This window comes from Cupressus sempervirens, chromosome 6 (genome assembly GCF_028749045.1).
Source record: "Cupressus sempervirens isolate cs-2001-9-10 chromosome 6, ASM2874904v1, whole genome shotgun sequence".
Classification (NCBI taxonomy): Eukaryota; Viridiplantae; Streptophyta; class Pinopsida; order Cupressales; family Cupressaceae; genus Cupressus; species Cupressus sempervirens.
The window spans coordinates 235,202,386-235,221,902 of NC_143123.1; the positions used below are offsets into that span (position 1 = coordinate 235,202,386).

The 19,517-nt window shown below is 39.3% G+C and overlaps 1 protein-coding gene across 13 annotated transcripts in view; it reads right to left on the reverse strand.

Annotated features, from left to right (window-relative positions):
- Window positions 1–19,517, reverse strand: part of LOC149552117 (uncharacterized) — a 124,629-nt gene that overhangs the window by 40,634 nt on the left and 64,478 nt on the right. For all 13 annotated transcript variants that reach the window (XM_089787602.1, XM_089787598.1, XM_089787597.1 and 10 more), the window contains one exon: window positions 15,361–15,428. In XM_089787602.1, coding sequence (XP_089643728.1) covers window positions 15,361–15,428 — 68 coding nt within the window. The remainder of the gene's footprint in view (window positions 1–15,360; window positions 15,429–19,517) is intronic.

Sequence of the window (19,517 nt, forward strand, 5' to 3'; positions counted from 1 at the left end):
CGATACACCTGACGAACGGATACAAGTTGAGAATCAAACAACTTCGCTTGTAGAAGACCTTTTCACCACAGAGTAATGCGGTTGTCCAAAGTAGCGCGGTTGTACAAAACAATGCGGGTACACAAAATAGTGTCTGTGCTCAGAACAACGCGGGTGCGCAACAAGTACCACAAATACAGAAGTTAACAATGGCAGGACCAAAGGAAGAATTGTCGAATTTAATGGCGATGGGACAGCTAATCCAATCAAACATTGTAAAACATGTGAAACAATCTAGACTGTAAATGATGTAATGGATCAAGATGACTTGGTCCGACAGTTTCCAGCTACCCTACAAGGTGTAGCAATCGATTGGTTTTCAGACACCGACCTGAAGAAGTTAACTACATGGTCGGACATCAAGAAAGTATTCATAGAAGAGTTCTGACTACTCAAGGATGATAATGAGATAGTAGCAAAAATCTACAGCATAAAACAGGGAAATAATGAAACAGTCTATGTATACACGAGGAGGCTGAAGGAGCTGGTAGGAAAAAAGGAAAGCCAACTAGCAGACGGGTTGAAGAAAAGGTGATTTGTCGAAAGGCTACGACCAACACTAAGGAAAAAGATGAAAATTGTACCTCCAGCATTGTACATCGATGCATATAACCACGCGATGGACTTAGAAAGCGAACAGAAAACTAGCAAAAAGAAGAAAGACAGGTCTTCGGATTTTAAAGACTCATCCTCTGAAAGCAACAGCGATGAGAAATCAAGTAAAAAGGTTCAGCCACTACAGAAGGACATGCTTCGTATGATGAAAGAGTTCAAAAACATGAAAAAGAATCCTGGCCAAACGAGGGAAGGGGAACTATGGTGCACAGATTGCAAAGAAGGCCACACAAAGGGCTCTTGCCCTAAGAACCAATTTTGCAATATCTGCCAGATTGCGGGACATTCCACCAAGGAATGCCCATTCAATATATAAACAAAGGGACACCAACAAGTATTATTAATGCAAGAAGTGTCCACCTCAGGAACTAAAACAAATAGAAACAACGATGCGGCAACCTCATGAGGGTATCGAAACAACAATCAACGTGGATGAGGCAGCAACAACAATAATGTGGGTCGTAGCAAGATATAGTACGATCCGAGTGGATGGCCAATGATACAGTGTCATGCCTGTAACCTCTAGGGCCACTTCGCCAGAGATTGTACTACAAAGGGAACACCGCAATTGTTGTGCAGATGGTGTGGTCTTGGAGACCATGATGATTCCAAATGCCCTAAACTCGGGGTGAACCTGTTAACCAGAGAAACATTTGACATGGGAACATTAGCAATCACTCGTGCACAAGCGAAGAAGACAACATATCCAGATTTAGAAGAGGAGAAGAAAAGGATGCAGCAGGCGCGAGCAGAAATAGAAAAAGAGATGGAGGCTGAAAAATCACAGACGAAGGACACTGTCAATACCTCAAGGAGGAACCAGGGAGAACAAAGTATCATACGACAGGTAATGCAAGTTGAGGTTCCCATGAAGTTGAACGACCTTCTTGCAATGCCTCAATTACAAACCGCAATCCTGAACATGACACCATCCCCAAAGGCAATGGAAGAGTCAAGGAAGGGCACACAAGGTGGAAGCGGAAGAACCACGGTAGACCCAATGTTACTTGTGTTGAACACAGGAAGACACCTAGCAATAGTTGAGATGGGTATTCTCAGAACTATCCTCACGGACACCATCGTAGATGGAGGGTCGAGAGTAAATGTATTAACTGAAGAAACGTGGAAGAAGTTGGGGCAACCTACCCTATGGCTGCCTCCATTCCAATTGCTCATAGCCGATCAACATAGGATCAAACCCCTCGGGACTCTAATGGCACAACCTATAACGATCGGGACAACCCTTCTTAGTCATTCCACCTAAAAGGAAAGGGTAAAATGCCATACTCGGAAGGGGCTGGCTAATGCAGGCAAAGGTGAAACGTGACTGGAAGTGGAACACTTTGTCCATGGAAAATGGAGGTTGTAGATTTGTTATTGACCTACACGCCCAGATGGTGGAAGAAGAGGGAGCATCGTCAAACTCCGAAGGTGAAGGAGATGACGAAGGGAAGAAACAAATGGAACCCAATGAAGAAGGAATCCTGACACTGGAAGGAGGATCTGACGATGACGATTTGGATTCAGTGAACGGTCTACTCCATTGGCAAATGGAGGACTATAAGCTCTTTCTGAGCTATCACATGTTAGGGGTCAAGGAAGAAAGTGAGGGAGAAGAAAAGAACGAATTTCTAACAGATTACAAACAAGTGAAAGGAGAGGCGCAAATAGATGAAATAGTTGCAAATACATTTAGTGATGAGAAGCCAATTAAATACGAAGAACCCACAATGAAGACAGTAAATTTAGGGGACGAGGCTAATCCAAAAAACATATTTGTGGGAGATGACTGGAATCCAATTCTAAATGCAGCAACGTTTAAAATATTTATGGAGTATAAGGATGTTTTTGCGTGGACATACAAAGACCTAAAAGGGGTACCGCCAAAATTGTGCGTCCATCACATCCCACTGATAGGAGCAGTACCCGTACAGAAGAGACCATACTGCATGAACAAAAAATGAGATTAACCAGATGCTTGAGGCAGGCATTATTTTTCGGGTATAGACCAATGAGTGGGTATCCCCAATCGTGATATCACTAAAGAAGGATACCACTCAAATAAGGATATGTATAGACTTTCATTGCTTGAATAGTGTAACAATTAAGGATCTGTTTCCAATACCATTCACTAAGAGTATTTTGGAAGAAGTGGCAGGGCATGAAATATATTCATTCATAGATGGATTTTTCGGGTACAACCAGACATCCATCGCAAAGGAAGATAACTTGAAAACAACCTTCGTGGTAGAAGATGGAGTGTATGGCTGCAACAAAATGTCCTTCGGTCTATGCAACGCTCTGGCAATGTTTCAATGATTCATCCTACACATCTTTGACAAGATGTCAGTCAAAAACTTCAAACCATTCTTGGATGAATGGTCAGTTTTTAGTGCGAAGGACAAGTATCTGACCGCACTCAGGGGATGCATGGAAAGATGTACACGAGTGCAACTAGCATGAATCCAAAGAAGTGCAGATTTACAATGCCTCAAGGAAAATTGTTGGGACACATCGTGTGCAAGGCAGGAATCAAGACCGATCCGGACAAGGTTCAAGTGATTCTGGAAATGCAACCCTCGATAGATGTGACCAAAGTGAAATCATTCCTAGGACACATAGGGTACTATCGAAGGTTTATTAAGAACTTTGCCAAAATATCTTACCCGCTCGACAAGCTAACCTGCAAAGGAGAACCCTACAAATGGGAAACAACGCATGATGAAGCCTTTGAGGAATTGAAAACACAATTAGCCACAACACCTATCCAAGCTTATCCGAACTAGGGCATGGAGTTCCATGTATATGTCAACACATCAAACTACACAATTGGAGCAACGTTGGCATCGACAAGTGATCACAGATTGGACCACCCGGTGTACTTCGCAAGTAGACTATTGTCTAAGGCAAAAAATAATTATAGCATGATAGAGCAAGAGGCTCTCAGAATGGTGTATGTCATACAGAAGTTTAGACACTACCTACTGGCGACTCCATTCGTGTTCTACATAGATCATCAAACCTTGCTATATCTCATGAACAAACCGATCACCCAAGGAGGGATAAGAAGATGGCTACTTTTGTTGCAGGAATTTACATTTAAAATTGTGGTACAGCCTGGAAAAAGCCACGTCAGTAACGATCACCTATCCAGGATCAAATCGGGAGAACCCCCAAAGGGAGTCAATGTTGACTTTCCCAACGCACAAGTATTTCAAATTGTCGTACTACCATCCTAGTACGCAAGTATTGGGGAGTATCTTTCAACGAGGCAATTTCCTAGGAAAATGCCGCCAAGCAAGAGGAAACTAGAGTTGAGAAGTCGAATGTTCCAATTGATCAATGGGTTGCTATATAAGATGGGACCCGACCAGATTTTACAACGATGTGTTCTAAAGGAAGAAATACCGAAAGTATTGAAGGAAGCACACGAAGGGCCAACAGGTGGACATATGGGGCCTAACACAATGCATAAGATACTTTTCGCAGGATTGTAGTGATCAACCGTACACAATGACGCCAAGGAGTGGGTCGTTGTATGTGATACATGCCAGAGGGTTGTATGTGATACATGCCAGAGGGTCGGGAAGCCACTAAAGAGGGATTTCATGCCTCTGAACCCTTCACACACGTAGGAACTATTTGAATGTTGGGGGCTAGACTTTGTCATGCCCCTCAAGGTGAGCAAAGCCTAAGGATGTAGGTACATTGTTGTAGCAAAGGAGTACCTTACCAAGTGGGTAGAGGTGTGGGCCCTACCAGACAACTCTTCACTAAACACGGCAAGATTCATCTACGGGTAGATCATTACAAGGTACAAAATCCCTATACAGTTGACGATCAACCGTGGGGGACATTTTGTCAACCATGTCATCCAGCTACTCACCACGGAATTCAAAATATACCACTCCCTATCGAGCCTGTACTATCGTAGAGAAAACGAACAAGGAAAACCCACAAATAAAAGCTTTGTTGTTGTAATTTACAAGCCTTGCACAATTGAAGGGGAGGATTGGGAAGAAAAGTTGCCATTGACATTATGGGCATACCGTACCTCTTACAAAGTTACCAGGGGACACACTGTTTTAGTTAATGTATGGTCAAGGGGTTGTAGTACTGACAAAGTTCATGGTACCAGTTTACGAATAGCGAATGAAAATAAACTAGGAGACATGGAAAGTCTCAAGGAAAGATTGTATAACCTGAATAAACTCGACGAATGGCAATTGCAAGCACAATGGCTCACCGAAGTTTCACAATACAAGCGTAAGGTATGGCACAACAAGCACTTGAAATTAAATAGGTTCCAATCAGGGCAACTAGTATTAAAGTATAATGGGTGCAATGAAATCAAACCCGACACATTTAAGGTGAAACAGAACGGGCCATACAAAATTCGTGAAGTGGGCAATAACGGAGCAATTAGATTATGGACGTTGGATGGGAAAGAGGTGGTTGATGCAGTAAATGGGTCTAAGTTAAAAATCTATCACTAGCGAAATGAAGTCCGGGAAGATAATGGCAGCCGGACGAACAATTCCGAAAGAATGTAAATAATAATAGTAAAATTTATGACAATAAGTAAATAATAATATATATATTTAATAGTATGTAAATAACAAATGACTAAGTTCATACGAGGTTAACATTAGTCGAGGGTAGGATTTTGCAAAAGTGCATGAACCTCTATAAGTAAAATACAATGAACAAAATCGTACGGCCCTCAAAGGGAAAATAGGTGAAACCGGTTAGTAAATATCGTACAGTCATACGGCCTATTTAGAAAGGTGTGCCCACCGTACGGCCTCAGGGAAAAAGTGAGGAAAGCGAGCACCGTACAGCTATTTTAGAAGGTGGAGCAGGAGAAAAACTTCATTTGCTACGAGTCGTAGGTTGTACGGACTTGGAGATAAAGAGTAAGAGACAGAGTAAGTCGTATGGTCTGGGCAGAGGTCGTGACATGAGGGAAGAAGTGTATGGACACAAGGCGAACTGAGACTACACAAGCGCACTATACAACTAAAGCAAAGATCACAGGAGAAAGTATATGGTACCGTACGGCTAGAGCAGAAGGCCACAAAGAAGTCACCATACAGAGTGAGGAAGGAAGCCACCATACAGTCAAAGCACAAAGTAGGAAAAAAAACCGCACTGTAGGATAGACCCGTACTGTGGTGATACTCGTACGATGGAACAAGACCATAGCAACAAAGGAAATAGTTAACGTAGGGCCACAACAAGAGAAAGTTGGAAAACGTAGTACACACCGTACAGCCCATACAAGAATTGACTTGTTACCAAGCGAACTACGGCCAAAAGGGAAGTAAACACCTTATGACCGTATGACCACACAGATTTAAAATTCCAAGCACCATACAGCATACAAACACAAAGGAGACAAGAGCAACAAAGGAAAGGTCGGTATTGTACGGACCATAAACAAGAAGAGGTAAAGGTGCAAATTTTAAACTCTCACACCATATCATTAAGCAAAACAAAGGCAGGACAGCCATACAATACATAAGGGGAATATCAGAGAGAGTATGGTGTGCATACGGGACTAAGATAAGTGCACACATGGAATCTATGAAGCATGTTCATTAGAGTACAAACTCTACATAGGAAGGAGTCGAACAAACTAAAATCTTTGTTGCTGCTCACACAAGCTAAAGTACTACTCTGTATGGTCTTGCAGACTCTCATGCAAATGTGAATTTCTCAAGTATGGTTGTCATACCATCATTGCCTTTAGGGAAAATTGCAAAATACCCTAACTGATTTTTCTTCACACAAAAGGACAAAAGAGGTGAAAGTTATGCACTCGGTTGGGAAGTGAGCTTGGAAGAAGTTAGACGAAGATTTGGTAACTAGCACAAACATGAACAGAAGTGTGAAGACTTTGCCCCTAGGTGTACATGTTGCAAGAGGCACAAATACAGGCACAAGTAAAAAGAAGGGCAAGCAAGCAGCACAACCAACGGCTGCACCTGCTCACCTCACACCAAATAATATCTCTTTTGAAGGCCTGAATAGAGCTAAATGCAGGAAATGGTTGCAGGATACATCCGAGAACCATCTAGTGAAGAACGGCATCCGAAAGGCGCAGGTGGAATGGGCAATACAAATGCCATTGTTTTGCATTCGAGATTACGAAGGCTTTCTGTGCACAATGATAGAGACTTACAATCGATTCTCTCGAACTAGTTCATTTGCTTATCTCCGGCATGACCTAGCAATCTCATTTAGGGCACCAAATTTCACGTGGGTATTTGGAATACCTGGCCATGCACAAGGTGGGAAGAAAATTGACAAGCCAAAAAAGTTAAATCGAGAGGTGAAGGCGCAGCTGATACAGCTGGTATATGGTGACCTGTCGCAAACAGAAAAAGCTCCCATGGACACTTCGAAGGGTAGAGGACTAAAGAAGTCCAACATTCAAGAAGGGCATTGGCATTGCCTCATGGACTTAGTGAAGAGTCGGCTCACAGGATCAAGCCGCACATCTGATATCTCATTTCCACAGGTAACGATGATGAACGGGATCCTGAATGGGAGTGTACAATTGGGCTGCACTACTGGCAGAAAGAATGTATGAGTTCATGACACTTCAGCATAAGACCTTCTACATGCCTCACTACGCGATCGGATTATTCCCAGATGCAACAACGCAGATGATTCTTCCCAACAGATTAGAGGTCAAGCTTAGACCGCTCGGGCAAGGTGAGCCCCCTATTGTGCAGTGGAGACACCTGGACACACTTGGCAACAAGACCATGGTCGGGTAGAAGCAACCAAGACAGGATGCAAGAGATACGGATGGTGGTCAGTAGGAGACATCTTCTAATGAGAGTGGGACCGAGGGAGAGGAGGAAGATGATGATGAAGTGATAGAAGTTATTACGGCAACACCATTACTATTTCTGCAACTTGCACTTTTGGCAACAACACAATTGGTTCCAGTGGGTATGCACAGTGCACACATCCCAGGATTTGGACAATTTTGGCAGCTGATGGTGATGATACCTATCACAGTAGCGGCTCAACCGGTTGTAGAGACCCCGACCATTCCAGAGGCTATGACCATAGTTGGGACAAAATCACATCCATCACCGACGACAGCCTTACCAAAGGAGGTGATGGAGTTACCGGTACAGGAAATTCCTGAGAGCTCAGGAACACCACAGGTCAGACTAGAGGTAGTGGGATTTGATGCAGTGCTCACAGTAGACGATGCATTATTGGCCACCAGTGAGGATACTGTAGCCAAGGACTTAAATGAGCAAGACTTAAGTGGGTACTTGGGTAGGAGATTCAGCATTAGACCGGTAGTACCAACACTTGTCACTATCTCACCCATGAGAGAAGTACCTGAGGTGACAGATCCTCCATCCCCGCAAGCAGAGAGTCATCCTACCGTTGCAATGGAGCCACCACCACCCCAACCTCCGATAGGGAGTACTGCGGAGAGGATGTTAAAAGCAGTAGAGGCAACGATGGCCACGGAGCACACCACACCATCTAACCCTTCGACAACTATAGAGGAGGATATCGAGACATACTTAGCGGATGTGTTGACTCGAGGTCGTCAAGTAGTAGTCTCAGCACAAAGACGTGCTTTGGAGGCAGTGGTACGGGAGTTAGAGCAAGTCATGGCATTTATGTGGGTTGGTTGTCCAGCACCCTTCTCAATATGTTTCGAGGCAAGAGGATGCCCGAACATAGAGACGCCAAAGATGCGGAAGGGGTGGACTACTCAAGAGCCTGTGGTGGAAAGCAAAGTTGAGCAACCCATGTGAGATATAGTAAAAGCGTATCGAGAGGCGTACTATGCTCTACGCAGGAGTGAGGCGGATCAAGTAGCAACAACAGGGGCTCGGGAGGAGACAGCTACCAAATTAGCCTCAGTACAGGCTAGTCTGACCACACAGCAGGCAGCTTGGGAGAAGGAGCAAGCAACATTTGTATCTCAGTTGGGGGATGCAAAGAGAGAGTTAGATGCAAAGGAGGTAGAGCTCCAAAAAATAGCCAACATGTTGAAGAAAGCACTAGAACTCCAGATGCAAGCCAAACTGAATTTGGACGCCTGGATGCAACAAGTGCACGAGTTGCAAGCACAACTGAGCGATCTTAGGGCACAAAGGATGCCTACCACACCAACCCTACCAGGGAGGCATCCCTCTTCTTCTTAGTTTGTTTTGAGTCTTGATGTACTTAGTAGTTAGTTGTCTCTATTTTGTTGTCCGGAGACGACTTTTTCTTTTGGGGGGGATGATGTTGTCAGTAAAAAATATATAATAGCTAACGGGATGAGTTAGTGTCTGAAAGGTTGCGTGATGGTTGAGTCACCCCTTCGGGAAGTATATGTACATCGTCCGAATGGATTTATGAATCATCATTGTAATTAGAATGGCATATCTGCTTATATGAATAAAGTATCTTGTTCTATGTTACATTCCAGTCTCTTAATGCAATAAATATCCGTTTACCCTGTACAGTAAACAGTTGGCTCTCAGAATTGTGGGCTTTTCAATGTTCTTGAAGATTACAGGAAAAAATTTATTTGGAGTGATGGAGAATTTGCAATTTCTGATCCAGGTTTCCAGTATTTGGTGTGTACTATCATTTTCAGTTGTGTGACGGTGATTTTTCAAGTTAAAAATCAGACTTCTCAGAGGTTAGGTATCTTTACAGTGCAGCAACTTTATATGAGGTAGATGCTGGTTAAGTTCAAATATTGGGGTTTTTGAGACTTGCATGTGCCCTTTCTTATCAAGTTCAAGTGAGTTTGCTGCATGCTTTATGATCTGATTTTAATGCTTTGTTTTCTCCTTCTATGATTTGTACTGACTGATTGGCAATGGTTTCAAATCCCCCACTCCATATAGTTTACTATTGTGAGCATTGCATTTGTCAGTTTATGTATTTGCGTGTATTGAAAGCTAACAATCAGTAGTCATTCTACATTAATTTCTATGTGGTTTTATATATTTCCAAAGAAAATTAGGGGTGGTAATTACAGTGGTCTAAAAGCAAGTTTTTCCTGCCAACCAGTTAAAGTAACCTTCAATCAGAGTTGAACTTTCTATTAGTGAGAAGGCATTAAGACTAATATTAGAGTACAGAGGAAACATCAATGGCAGCCCCCACAAGTTTCAGAGGGAGAAAATGTTTTAGAAATCTTAGGCATGTATCAAGGACCTCCAGAAATAGTGAGAACACATCAGAGATAATGGTGGGTAGAGACAAGGAGAGAGCTCATTGTTTGAGCCCAAATGCACGGATGGGGATAAGATTTGAAACCGTGATTGATCATATGTCTTAAGCGTTGAGTAAGCTTGATCAGAAGGAATCCTTGCAGAATGTCAATGAAACTCCTCTATTTCTGGTAGATGAGCTAAGGCATGCCTATGCTAAGTATGGTACCCTTCCTGAGCCACTCAACAACAACTTGATCTTCAATGAGTTCATGGATCAAAAGAAGAAGTGGAGTGGAAGGAGAGCTGATCACAAAGGACCAACAGTTCGAAGAAACCTGTAGTCTGCTTTGGGTAAGGGCATGCTTGATCACCTTGATGGAAGTGATAAGTGTTCTGCTAGAGCTTGGGTGCATAAGTTTGATAATTATTTTTCTCTAAAACTCATGGCTGAAGATGAGGCATTTAAGCTTTCCATTTTGCATTTGGAGAGAGTTACACAATGGTGGTGGTATCATGGTCTCATTACTCTGGGTCATAGATCAATCACTACCTATGATGAGTTTACTGCCATGTTGATTGAGAGGTTTGATATGAAGGACCTTGAGTTGCATTTTAGGGAGCTTGCACAGTTGAAGTGATATGGTACAGTGTATGCGCATATAGCAGATTCTTGAAGGCTCAGTGTTATGGTTTCAGAGATTACTGAAAAGAGATTGGTTGTCTTATTTAGTGAGGGACTCATGGAGCCACTAAAGTGGTGGATTAAGGCATTTGATCCTTCCACCTTACATGAAGAAATAAAGAAAGCAATGCATGGAGTAGGCTGCCTCTAAATCAAAATATCAGTCCAACCCTTGATCTCACGAAAAAGACAAGCAGCAGTTATCAAAGCATCAATCAGTACAACAATCAGTCAGTAGGTTTGATGGAGATATAATAAATGACTTAAGAACAAGAATTTAAGCTTCTCTTGTAGGGAGTATTGGAGTCAAGGACACAAGAGTGTCAAAAGGGAAAGTAGACAAGATAGAGTACTATTTTGTTGAGGAATCTTCAGCAGATTCAAGATAGGGCTGGTCCATCATAAGGTGATATCAAACACTAGCTTCAACACTGCAAATTCTGATTTCCTACCTCCAATGAGTGATCTCTCTACTGTAGATTCCAAATGCCTGAATATATGAAGGGTGGCTGTCAAGAAAGATCCATGGTTGGCATGGGAAGTTGGGCCTAGCAAAGGGATGATTGGTGGCCATAAGTTGGGAGCATAAACTCAGTCCAAAGCTATCATAAACTTCAATGCCTAACTGCACAAAATGCAATCTCAAATTTTGGCGTCCAATTGAAAAGCCCTAGTCATTCAAATCTTCATTTATTTCCATCACCCATACAAATGAGTCAATGACTATCCAGCTATTGTGTCAGCCTCTTGTTTAATGCAAGAAATCTATACAATTTTATGTTTTTCGATAGTTTGTCTTGCCAGAAAGACTCCACAAATAATTTTAACTTCCTCTGTTTCTGCTCCTACTTGAAACCTAAGTGAACCAACATGCAATTGCTAACAGTAGATCTCTCAACAATGGAACCAATTCTCTTAAGGTTTTCATCCTAGGGATTTTCTCCACAAGAAGCTACAAATCCACAACATAGAAAAATAATAAGTATGAGAAAAATGAGCTCCCAATTCCTCTTTTTATAATTTCACTTGGAACTTTCCCAACGGCTTTACTAATTCCTAATTAAAATGATTCATTAAAGCACATTAACAAAGTGACCTTTAATATTTCCTTTTTATTTCTCCTTAATTCGTGCTATTAAGATAATCATATTTACAAGAAGATGTGGTTACTTGAAGACTGATATCATACCGATATGACTAATTTTTCGGGCTGAAACACTACAACATGCAGAATCAAACACTTAATGTTTCAGAGTGAAACACCGAATATCCAATCCTCTTGATATAAGGTCATTTCTCATGCTAATCTTGCAAAGTAAGATCATGAAATGACTTCAAGGTTCCTTCTTAATCGTGGACTTCACTCAATTTTATGATGTGATATGCTGATTATCACAAAGGGACTTATGTTTATTCATTCAATGGATATCAACTCTTGCACCTCTAAAGATTTCGCTCTACAATGTGCAATGAAAATATAGCTTCTGATTTTCCAAATTTTCCACTTCAACTTAAACTTCTACTACTACTTCCACCTCTAACTAGGAATGAAATGAATCATGGATGGACTTGTACTCTACTAGGTGTAATCTCACTAGTGGCTCCACCCACCTAGTGTAAGCTTCTAAGGAATACACAAATGATTTTCACATCAATATCCTCTCTCTAATCCCATCCTCTGGATGCAAACCAAAGATTGAACATCAATTGAAGTTAAGTATTACTTTTGGCTTACCACGCAAGGCACCCTTACCGTTGGCAAGAGGCTAGTGGCCCGGATTTGTTTGAGTCAAACAAGTAAACATCCACAATGACTTCCATTCAACTAAACTAATTCAACAAGAAAAGAAATCTACTCCAAGGGAAAGAATGAGGAAACCATGCAACACTCCAACGCAATATTAAGTAATTCACCATGAAAACCAACAATGAATTATCCATTACTTTGAAATTATCATACCAACAATTTGATCAAGTCTATCCCTTAGCTACCTACTCTACTCTCGTAGCCCTCTACTATTTCCAATCTCTAAGCTAATTTCCTAAGCTAATCTAATCTAACCCCTTACAAATAAGAAGGCCTTGGCCTTTTATAGTAGTTCCATTACAACAAAGGGCCAAGATCAATTCAAGATCAAGGGTTGATTTCTTCCCACTAAGCCTAATTAGGGTTGCCAAATTTACAACCAATTACATTTAAGGCACCAATTCATGGGCCAATAAGAAAATTACAATGATTTTGATAGCCAATGAGAAAATAGGACACTTGGCACAATTTGATTGATTGTGCGTGAAGCTGAAATTTTCTAATTGGGGGAGGCAAACAATTGCCACCTCATCATACTTTGGAAATTCCTCATGGAATTGACTTGAACCGCTTGCATCTTCGTGAACCTATGAACTTGATCCTTCTTGATTCTCCTTGAGCATGTCCTCATGTACTTGGATCCTCTATCCTTTCCTGAATTTCCAATTGACTCCAATCTAAATTTGCGGGTTGATAGCTTAACCATGAATCCTTCCTTCTCACTTGAAACCTCGGGCTTGAGCCATCTTCGTGTACTATCCACTTGAAGTTTTGAGGCCTTGATCATCACCTTGCTCTCTAACTCCTTGAATTCACCTTGCCAATTTTTGTTGCCGTGACGATGGAGGGTATGCGCACCAACAACTATGATTTCCAAGAACGGATTCCAATTTGGCCCTTCTCCTTCTCAAATTCACCTTGTAAAGCAAAGGAGAAGAGCATTAAGCTTGGGGAAAGATTTTAAAAATAAAAACACAACCATAATAAATAAAATCCATCGTGCCAACCATTTTGCAAAGTAGGGGCAAATTTTAATCTCATCACAATCCAAAACCACTTATTATTATTTTTATTTTTTATTTCTAATTTGTTTCACTTTCTCTCTCCTCATCTTTTTTTGTTTGCGGAGAGATAGGATGGTTTTGGCAAGCAACAATGAATGAGAGTCAGCTGGGGAAATTTCTGAAGATGCAAAATTTCTCCAAGACATGGTATCCTCAAAATTTCCTCATTTGAACATCCTTGGTGATTCCTTTCTCTATTCTTGTTCATGTTGTTGCCCTCATGCCATAAATCAATCTTCTAATGCCTAAAAAGATGGTAAAACTTGGGAGACTCAATGTGGGGAAATTTCCAAAGATGCGAATTTTTCCCAAGAGGGAAATTCTTTGGAAAATTATCAATTACTTCCCCTCATTGTTATAATATTGCAATGCTCAATTTGCAACGGATAAAGGCCCCCTTAATTGTTTGCACTTCATTTTGCCCAAAGGGGAAGTCTTGAGGTTTTTGGGAGAACTGGGAGGCAGGTAAATTTTCAAAGATGCAAAATTCCACCGAAAGGAAAATTCCAAAGTTGCAAGTTTTCCACCAAAGGAAAATTTCCGAAGTTGCAAAATTTCAACCAAAGGAAAAATTCCGAAGTTGCAAAATTTCCACCTAAGAGAAAATTCCGAAGTTGCAAAATTTCCACCGAAGAGAAAATTCCAAGCAAGATTTCCACCAAAGGGAAAATTCCAAATTTGCAAAATTTCCACCAAAGGGAAAATTCCGAAGTTGCAAAATTTCCACTGAAGGCAAAAATTCCAAAGTTGTGAAATTTCCACTGAAGGGAAAACTCCAAAGTTGCAAAATTTCTGCCGGATATGGCTTCCCCACAAAGTTCACCCTAATTCCCAAACATGCAAACCCCATCTCTCCTGAGCTAAAATTTCCACTCTAAACTTGGACTTAAGCTATGAAAATTCCTCTAAGTGGCATCAAAAAGCTCACACAAACCCTGGGTAAAACTACTTCCCAACGTGCCCTGAACTTGGAGACTTGGAAATTTTGCCAACTAAAACCATCTAAGACAAAGAATCCTACTTGCTAAAGCAAAAGAGGGAGTCCCCATTTGCAATGGGGCAATGGTGTGAAAACCAACATGGCCTAATAAGAAAAACTATCTATTAAACTAAAAGTTAAAAAAGGTATAGGTTTGACGGAATAATCAAAGAATGTGACCAGGAAGTAAGAAAATGCAATTAAATAGACAACTTTCATCATTGTGGGCAAATTAATCAGGCATGCAGTCATATAGACAGCATACCTTGTATGTCATTGTCGCATGGAGATATCAGTCACCCAGAAAATAAGAAAGGAGAACGGAAGTGACTATTTATGTCTCAATGACAAGACACGAGAAATTGTGAATGTCAATCGATTGTCAAGGAAAATTTGTACCACAAGATCACATAATATTTTGTAGAAGAAAGAATGTCTTTCAAACTAAATGGTTTTTTGAACAATCCAGATTTATTAAAGCACATAAACTAAAAATAGTATCTTACAATCGCATTATCCCCTCCATTTGAGTTATTCCTCCGAAAAACTTGATCAGACATAAAGCATTATATGTTGTCTATCTTCTACAAAATCTGCAATCATCTTCTATTACACATGCAATTCTCTACAGGAAAACTGTAGTTGGTAAAAAGGTCATCCAATCACTGGTTAATTTAGTATTCAGGATAAATAGTATAAAAACGGAGATGCTAATTTTCTATAGCATAATATTTTCAGATAGATTTATATGACCTCTAAAAGATAACATTTAATGCACTTATGTGTAACCATTGTCGCTGGCACAAGTAAAAATTGTTGGTTATCTACTACTTAAATAATGACAGTTGCAAAGCTAACGGAAAAGCAGAGTTTCTATAGTGCAGAGTGCAAAATACTGAATATTTGAAGAGAAAATTAGAAATCAGACTCATTAGAACATAATAGTCTAAAAGCAATTAAATTCGAAAGTAACTAACCTCATCAAGCACCTTTTGAATTATTGTTGCAGCCGTGTCAACATTTTCAATAGATGGTCCATCCAGAACTGCCAAAGAAATAAATATATATAATAAAAGAAAAATCTCTTAATCACTTGACAAACAAGTTTTTAGCCCTCAAAAGATAAATGCATAGATCTATTATCAATAGCTTTGTCAACTAATGCATTTATATTCTTCTTACTACAAACTACAAATTATACCAGTCTGTCAGTGTAAACGAAGATATTATTTACTTACACTTGTTTTAGTCACCATCCAATCACAAAGAAAAGAACTATGTCTACAAGTACTTTTTTGTTATCAATGACGATATTTGTATTTAAAAAAAGCATACAACAAACCATTACAGTAAAATGACGGTTAATGATGATTAAACACCCAGAATGAAAGTTGCAAAAAAAGAGCCATGGAATGTATTGGATGGGCATACAATTAACCATGTTACAAAAAGTTCCAAAGGGCCAGATTTACCAATGAGCCCCATTGTAATATCCCTGTTCCTGACTTGGAAAGTATCGATCAATAAATGACTTAAAAAGTTTAAATTAAAGATATAAACTTATTATAATTATTGTTTTAATAATCCATACTCAATGAGAAGGAATAATATTCTACTCCAACCTTCGATACACCACCATATAATAATCCATACTCAATGAGAAGGAATAATCTTCTACGCAAAACTTCAATACACCACCATAAGACATACAAAGACAAGGATAGACAAACACTGGAGAAGCATTGATGATAAACTCCAGAGTTTAAATTGAGTATATTGTAATCAAATCCACACCCCCGTTAATGGTAGTGGTGATTGAAAACAAATTGGTTATTTCCATCAGTCAATACAAGGACTATCGATGATTTTGGTGGACCATATTATGAGGCTGTGTATGCATCCACGATAATGTCTAACAAGTATTGCTATCGGAGACTATTGCATAAAGCCCCTGTTATGCAGTCGTCATGATTACTAAACAACGCCACCATGAAGGAGTCTCTATCAACATAAATCATTACTTGAATTAACAGACACATGAGAGAATTCATGAACAATAACTGACGTTCTTATATGGAAGATATGGGTCAACATCTCCCCAATACAATGAAGACCTTTGAATTGGTAAGCAATCATAATATGCTAGAACCTCTCCTGCACAATAATAGAATACGCTCAAGGGCAGAAACCCAATGTCAAACAGCTACATATAAAATCTAAACAGGTAGGAAATGGCTGATACTCAATAATCATTATGTTTATCCATGTCATTGATAAATACAAAGACTTCTATACGGAGGATATTTGTGATTGACAACAGATAATCATCGGAGATTGAGTAATCATATAGTCTAAGCAATGGATACTTGTCATCACTTGGCTATTCTTTATGATTTATCCTTAAAACTATATTGTTATTGTAATTACATAACATACTGTTCTAATCCTGCATTATGCTTATCATTATTATCACCAAACTACATTGTGTTTATACTAATCAAGGCAGTACTAATAATCAAAGTTGGAGTCGATTCACTATGCCCTTTCACATATTATATGAGGCCAGAGCCAATCAGCTATGAAGTGTGTATTAAGAATTTTTATTATATTTGTTCCCTTGTAAACTCTTTGCTCATCGAGCATATCGGTTGCTGATGCAACCTTCATATTATTTGAAGTGCAAGCATCATAGCAGTATTGTAAATGAATTAAACTTCTAGCAGACTGTATGTTTCTTTTATTTTTAATCACAGTTTACTAATAAGTTTGCACTCTTATTTGTAGGTATAAGAGCAGATGTACCTTTATCAATGCTGAATAATATGTTCAATCTTTAATACCTTCAGTATGTGTGATTCGCCCAGTATGTAAGAGTCCAATCTGCAATAATGTTGATATCTGGTTCTCAATCTGCTATATGTTAATCTCTGTGTCTCAATCTGCATTATGTTAATCTCTGTAGACTGCGAATGCAATATATATAAGATATAATATTAGACAGAATACAAATGATAATGAGCAATATGATACATGTCAATCTGCTGCTGAAGGTATTGAGCATTTATTAATTTCGATGTCAATACTACAACCATCAGTGCACATATATATTGATTCCAATGGACGCCTTCCAAGATAGGTCATGATCTTTCAATATCAAGAGCCACGATTTTCCAATATGATTAGTTAGTATTAACTAATTAATCTGATCTTCTACAGGATCAGATTAGTTAGTTAGTACTAACTAACTGTGACTGATATATTATTCATATAAAGAGGCATATTGGATAGATCTATAAGACCATCATGTTTTGGTATCGAATGTATATATATATACAGATTTTCATCTTAGTTTGATATGAAGTGCTTAATCAGATTTAAGATATTATCAGATTGATTTGTATATGTATGTGAGTGTATGTAAAACATACACGCACATACATATACAATCTACAGTCTCTGACCGATGCTATTCAATAACACTCCCTCTTAGCTAGGGCAGACAACCAAGTATGAATTTTAGATATCACCTTACTCGTGATATCAAGGAGTATTGTAACATCCCATTTTCCCAGGTCTTAATTAACAATTAACATACTCAAAGAAATACAGTTATTACTTCATTTTCATAAGAAGACAGTTAAATCAGTTAAACAAAATTTCTTAACTAAGAACTTAAAAACACCGTCAATGAATTTACTATAGAAATTAAAATCCACATACCATGGAATTTGGACCAAGAAATCATTGTAGGGATGCTTCTGCAATCACCCAGATTAGTCCACAAATGCTACTACAACAATATCATACAACAACTTCCATCCAATATCGCTATATCAAAAATCAAATGACAATTACCATTAAATACCACTATATAAAATTAGGGCATCACATAACACTGTATCAATTAGGGCATCAATTACCATTGGATCATTTTAGGGCTTTAGATACCACTTTATCATTTAGGGCTTCAATTACCACTATATTATTTAGGGCTCCAAATACCATTGTATCATTCCTTTCCTTTCGATTGTTTAACTATGGCAATAACTTAAGATTAGGAGATATGCTCATATTTATTATTCATATAAAATGAAAGACTGAAATAACAATCATCCGATAAATCTTTCTCTCACAACTAAATGTAAAATAACTGTAACGACGATAAAACTCAATTAATCTTACCTTAGTCTTGCATATACATCATAATAAGTAAAAATATCTGTTTTCGACAAACAATTGAATGTATAGCTTATCTTTGTCTGTTGTACGTCTGACAATTGGGGGAGAGGTGAAACATTGTCAGGGGATTAACCACCCAACCTCGAACCATAATTTATCCCCACAAAATCTCTTACGAGAAAGGCCTTCCCTACCCATAATAGACAGGGATCATCATGTCAACCACTGAGCATCCTAGTATCTTAACACACCACTCAACTTGACAGCAAGAGAATACAATAAACACGATCATGCACAAGCTATTAAGTATTTTTTTTTTAAGTTACTCATGTCTGATTTCTCCTTGTTTTCTTGCAGATTATTCCACCTCTTCACCATTTCATGGCTACCAACCGGTGAGTCCCAGGTGCATTAAGAACTTTATGAGCTCTCTGCTCTTTTTACACCTCTTCACCATTCCCTGGCTACATTGCCGGTGAATCCCAGGGGTTTCAAATAAGTCATGAGCATTCTACTCTTAATATCTTTTATCACAAATTGCGACAACATAAAGCATATTCTTGAGATCAGCATAACTCATTTAATAGTATTCCCAGTTCAAATATTAATGTACTTTAAGACACTTCTATATGGGTTGTATCAAATTGACTTGTGAAAGGAGAAAGGACTGATAATAAGGACATTGAATAAGCAGCATCTCATATTGAATCTTGAAATGATAATTATCTAAGACGCCTAATTGGCTGCTTTGGAAAGTAATAAAATAATATGGTAATGTCATAACATGACCTGATGTAAACTCTGGATATGCTTGAATCCCCTAAAATCCGAAGTGGAATCTGTTCTTCCTTTGCTGCAGACATTTCAATGCAGACTTACTCCAAAGTCTGAGTTCTTACGGCAGAAATTCTCTTACAATTGGATGCATAGACTGGAAGTCAATATAATGAACTTC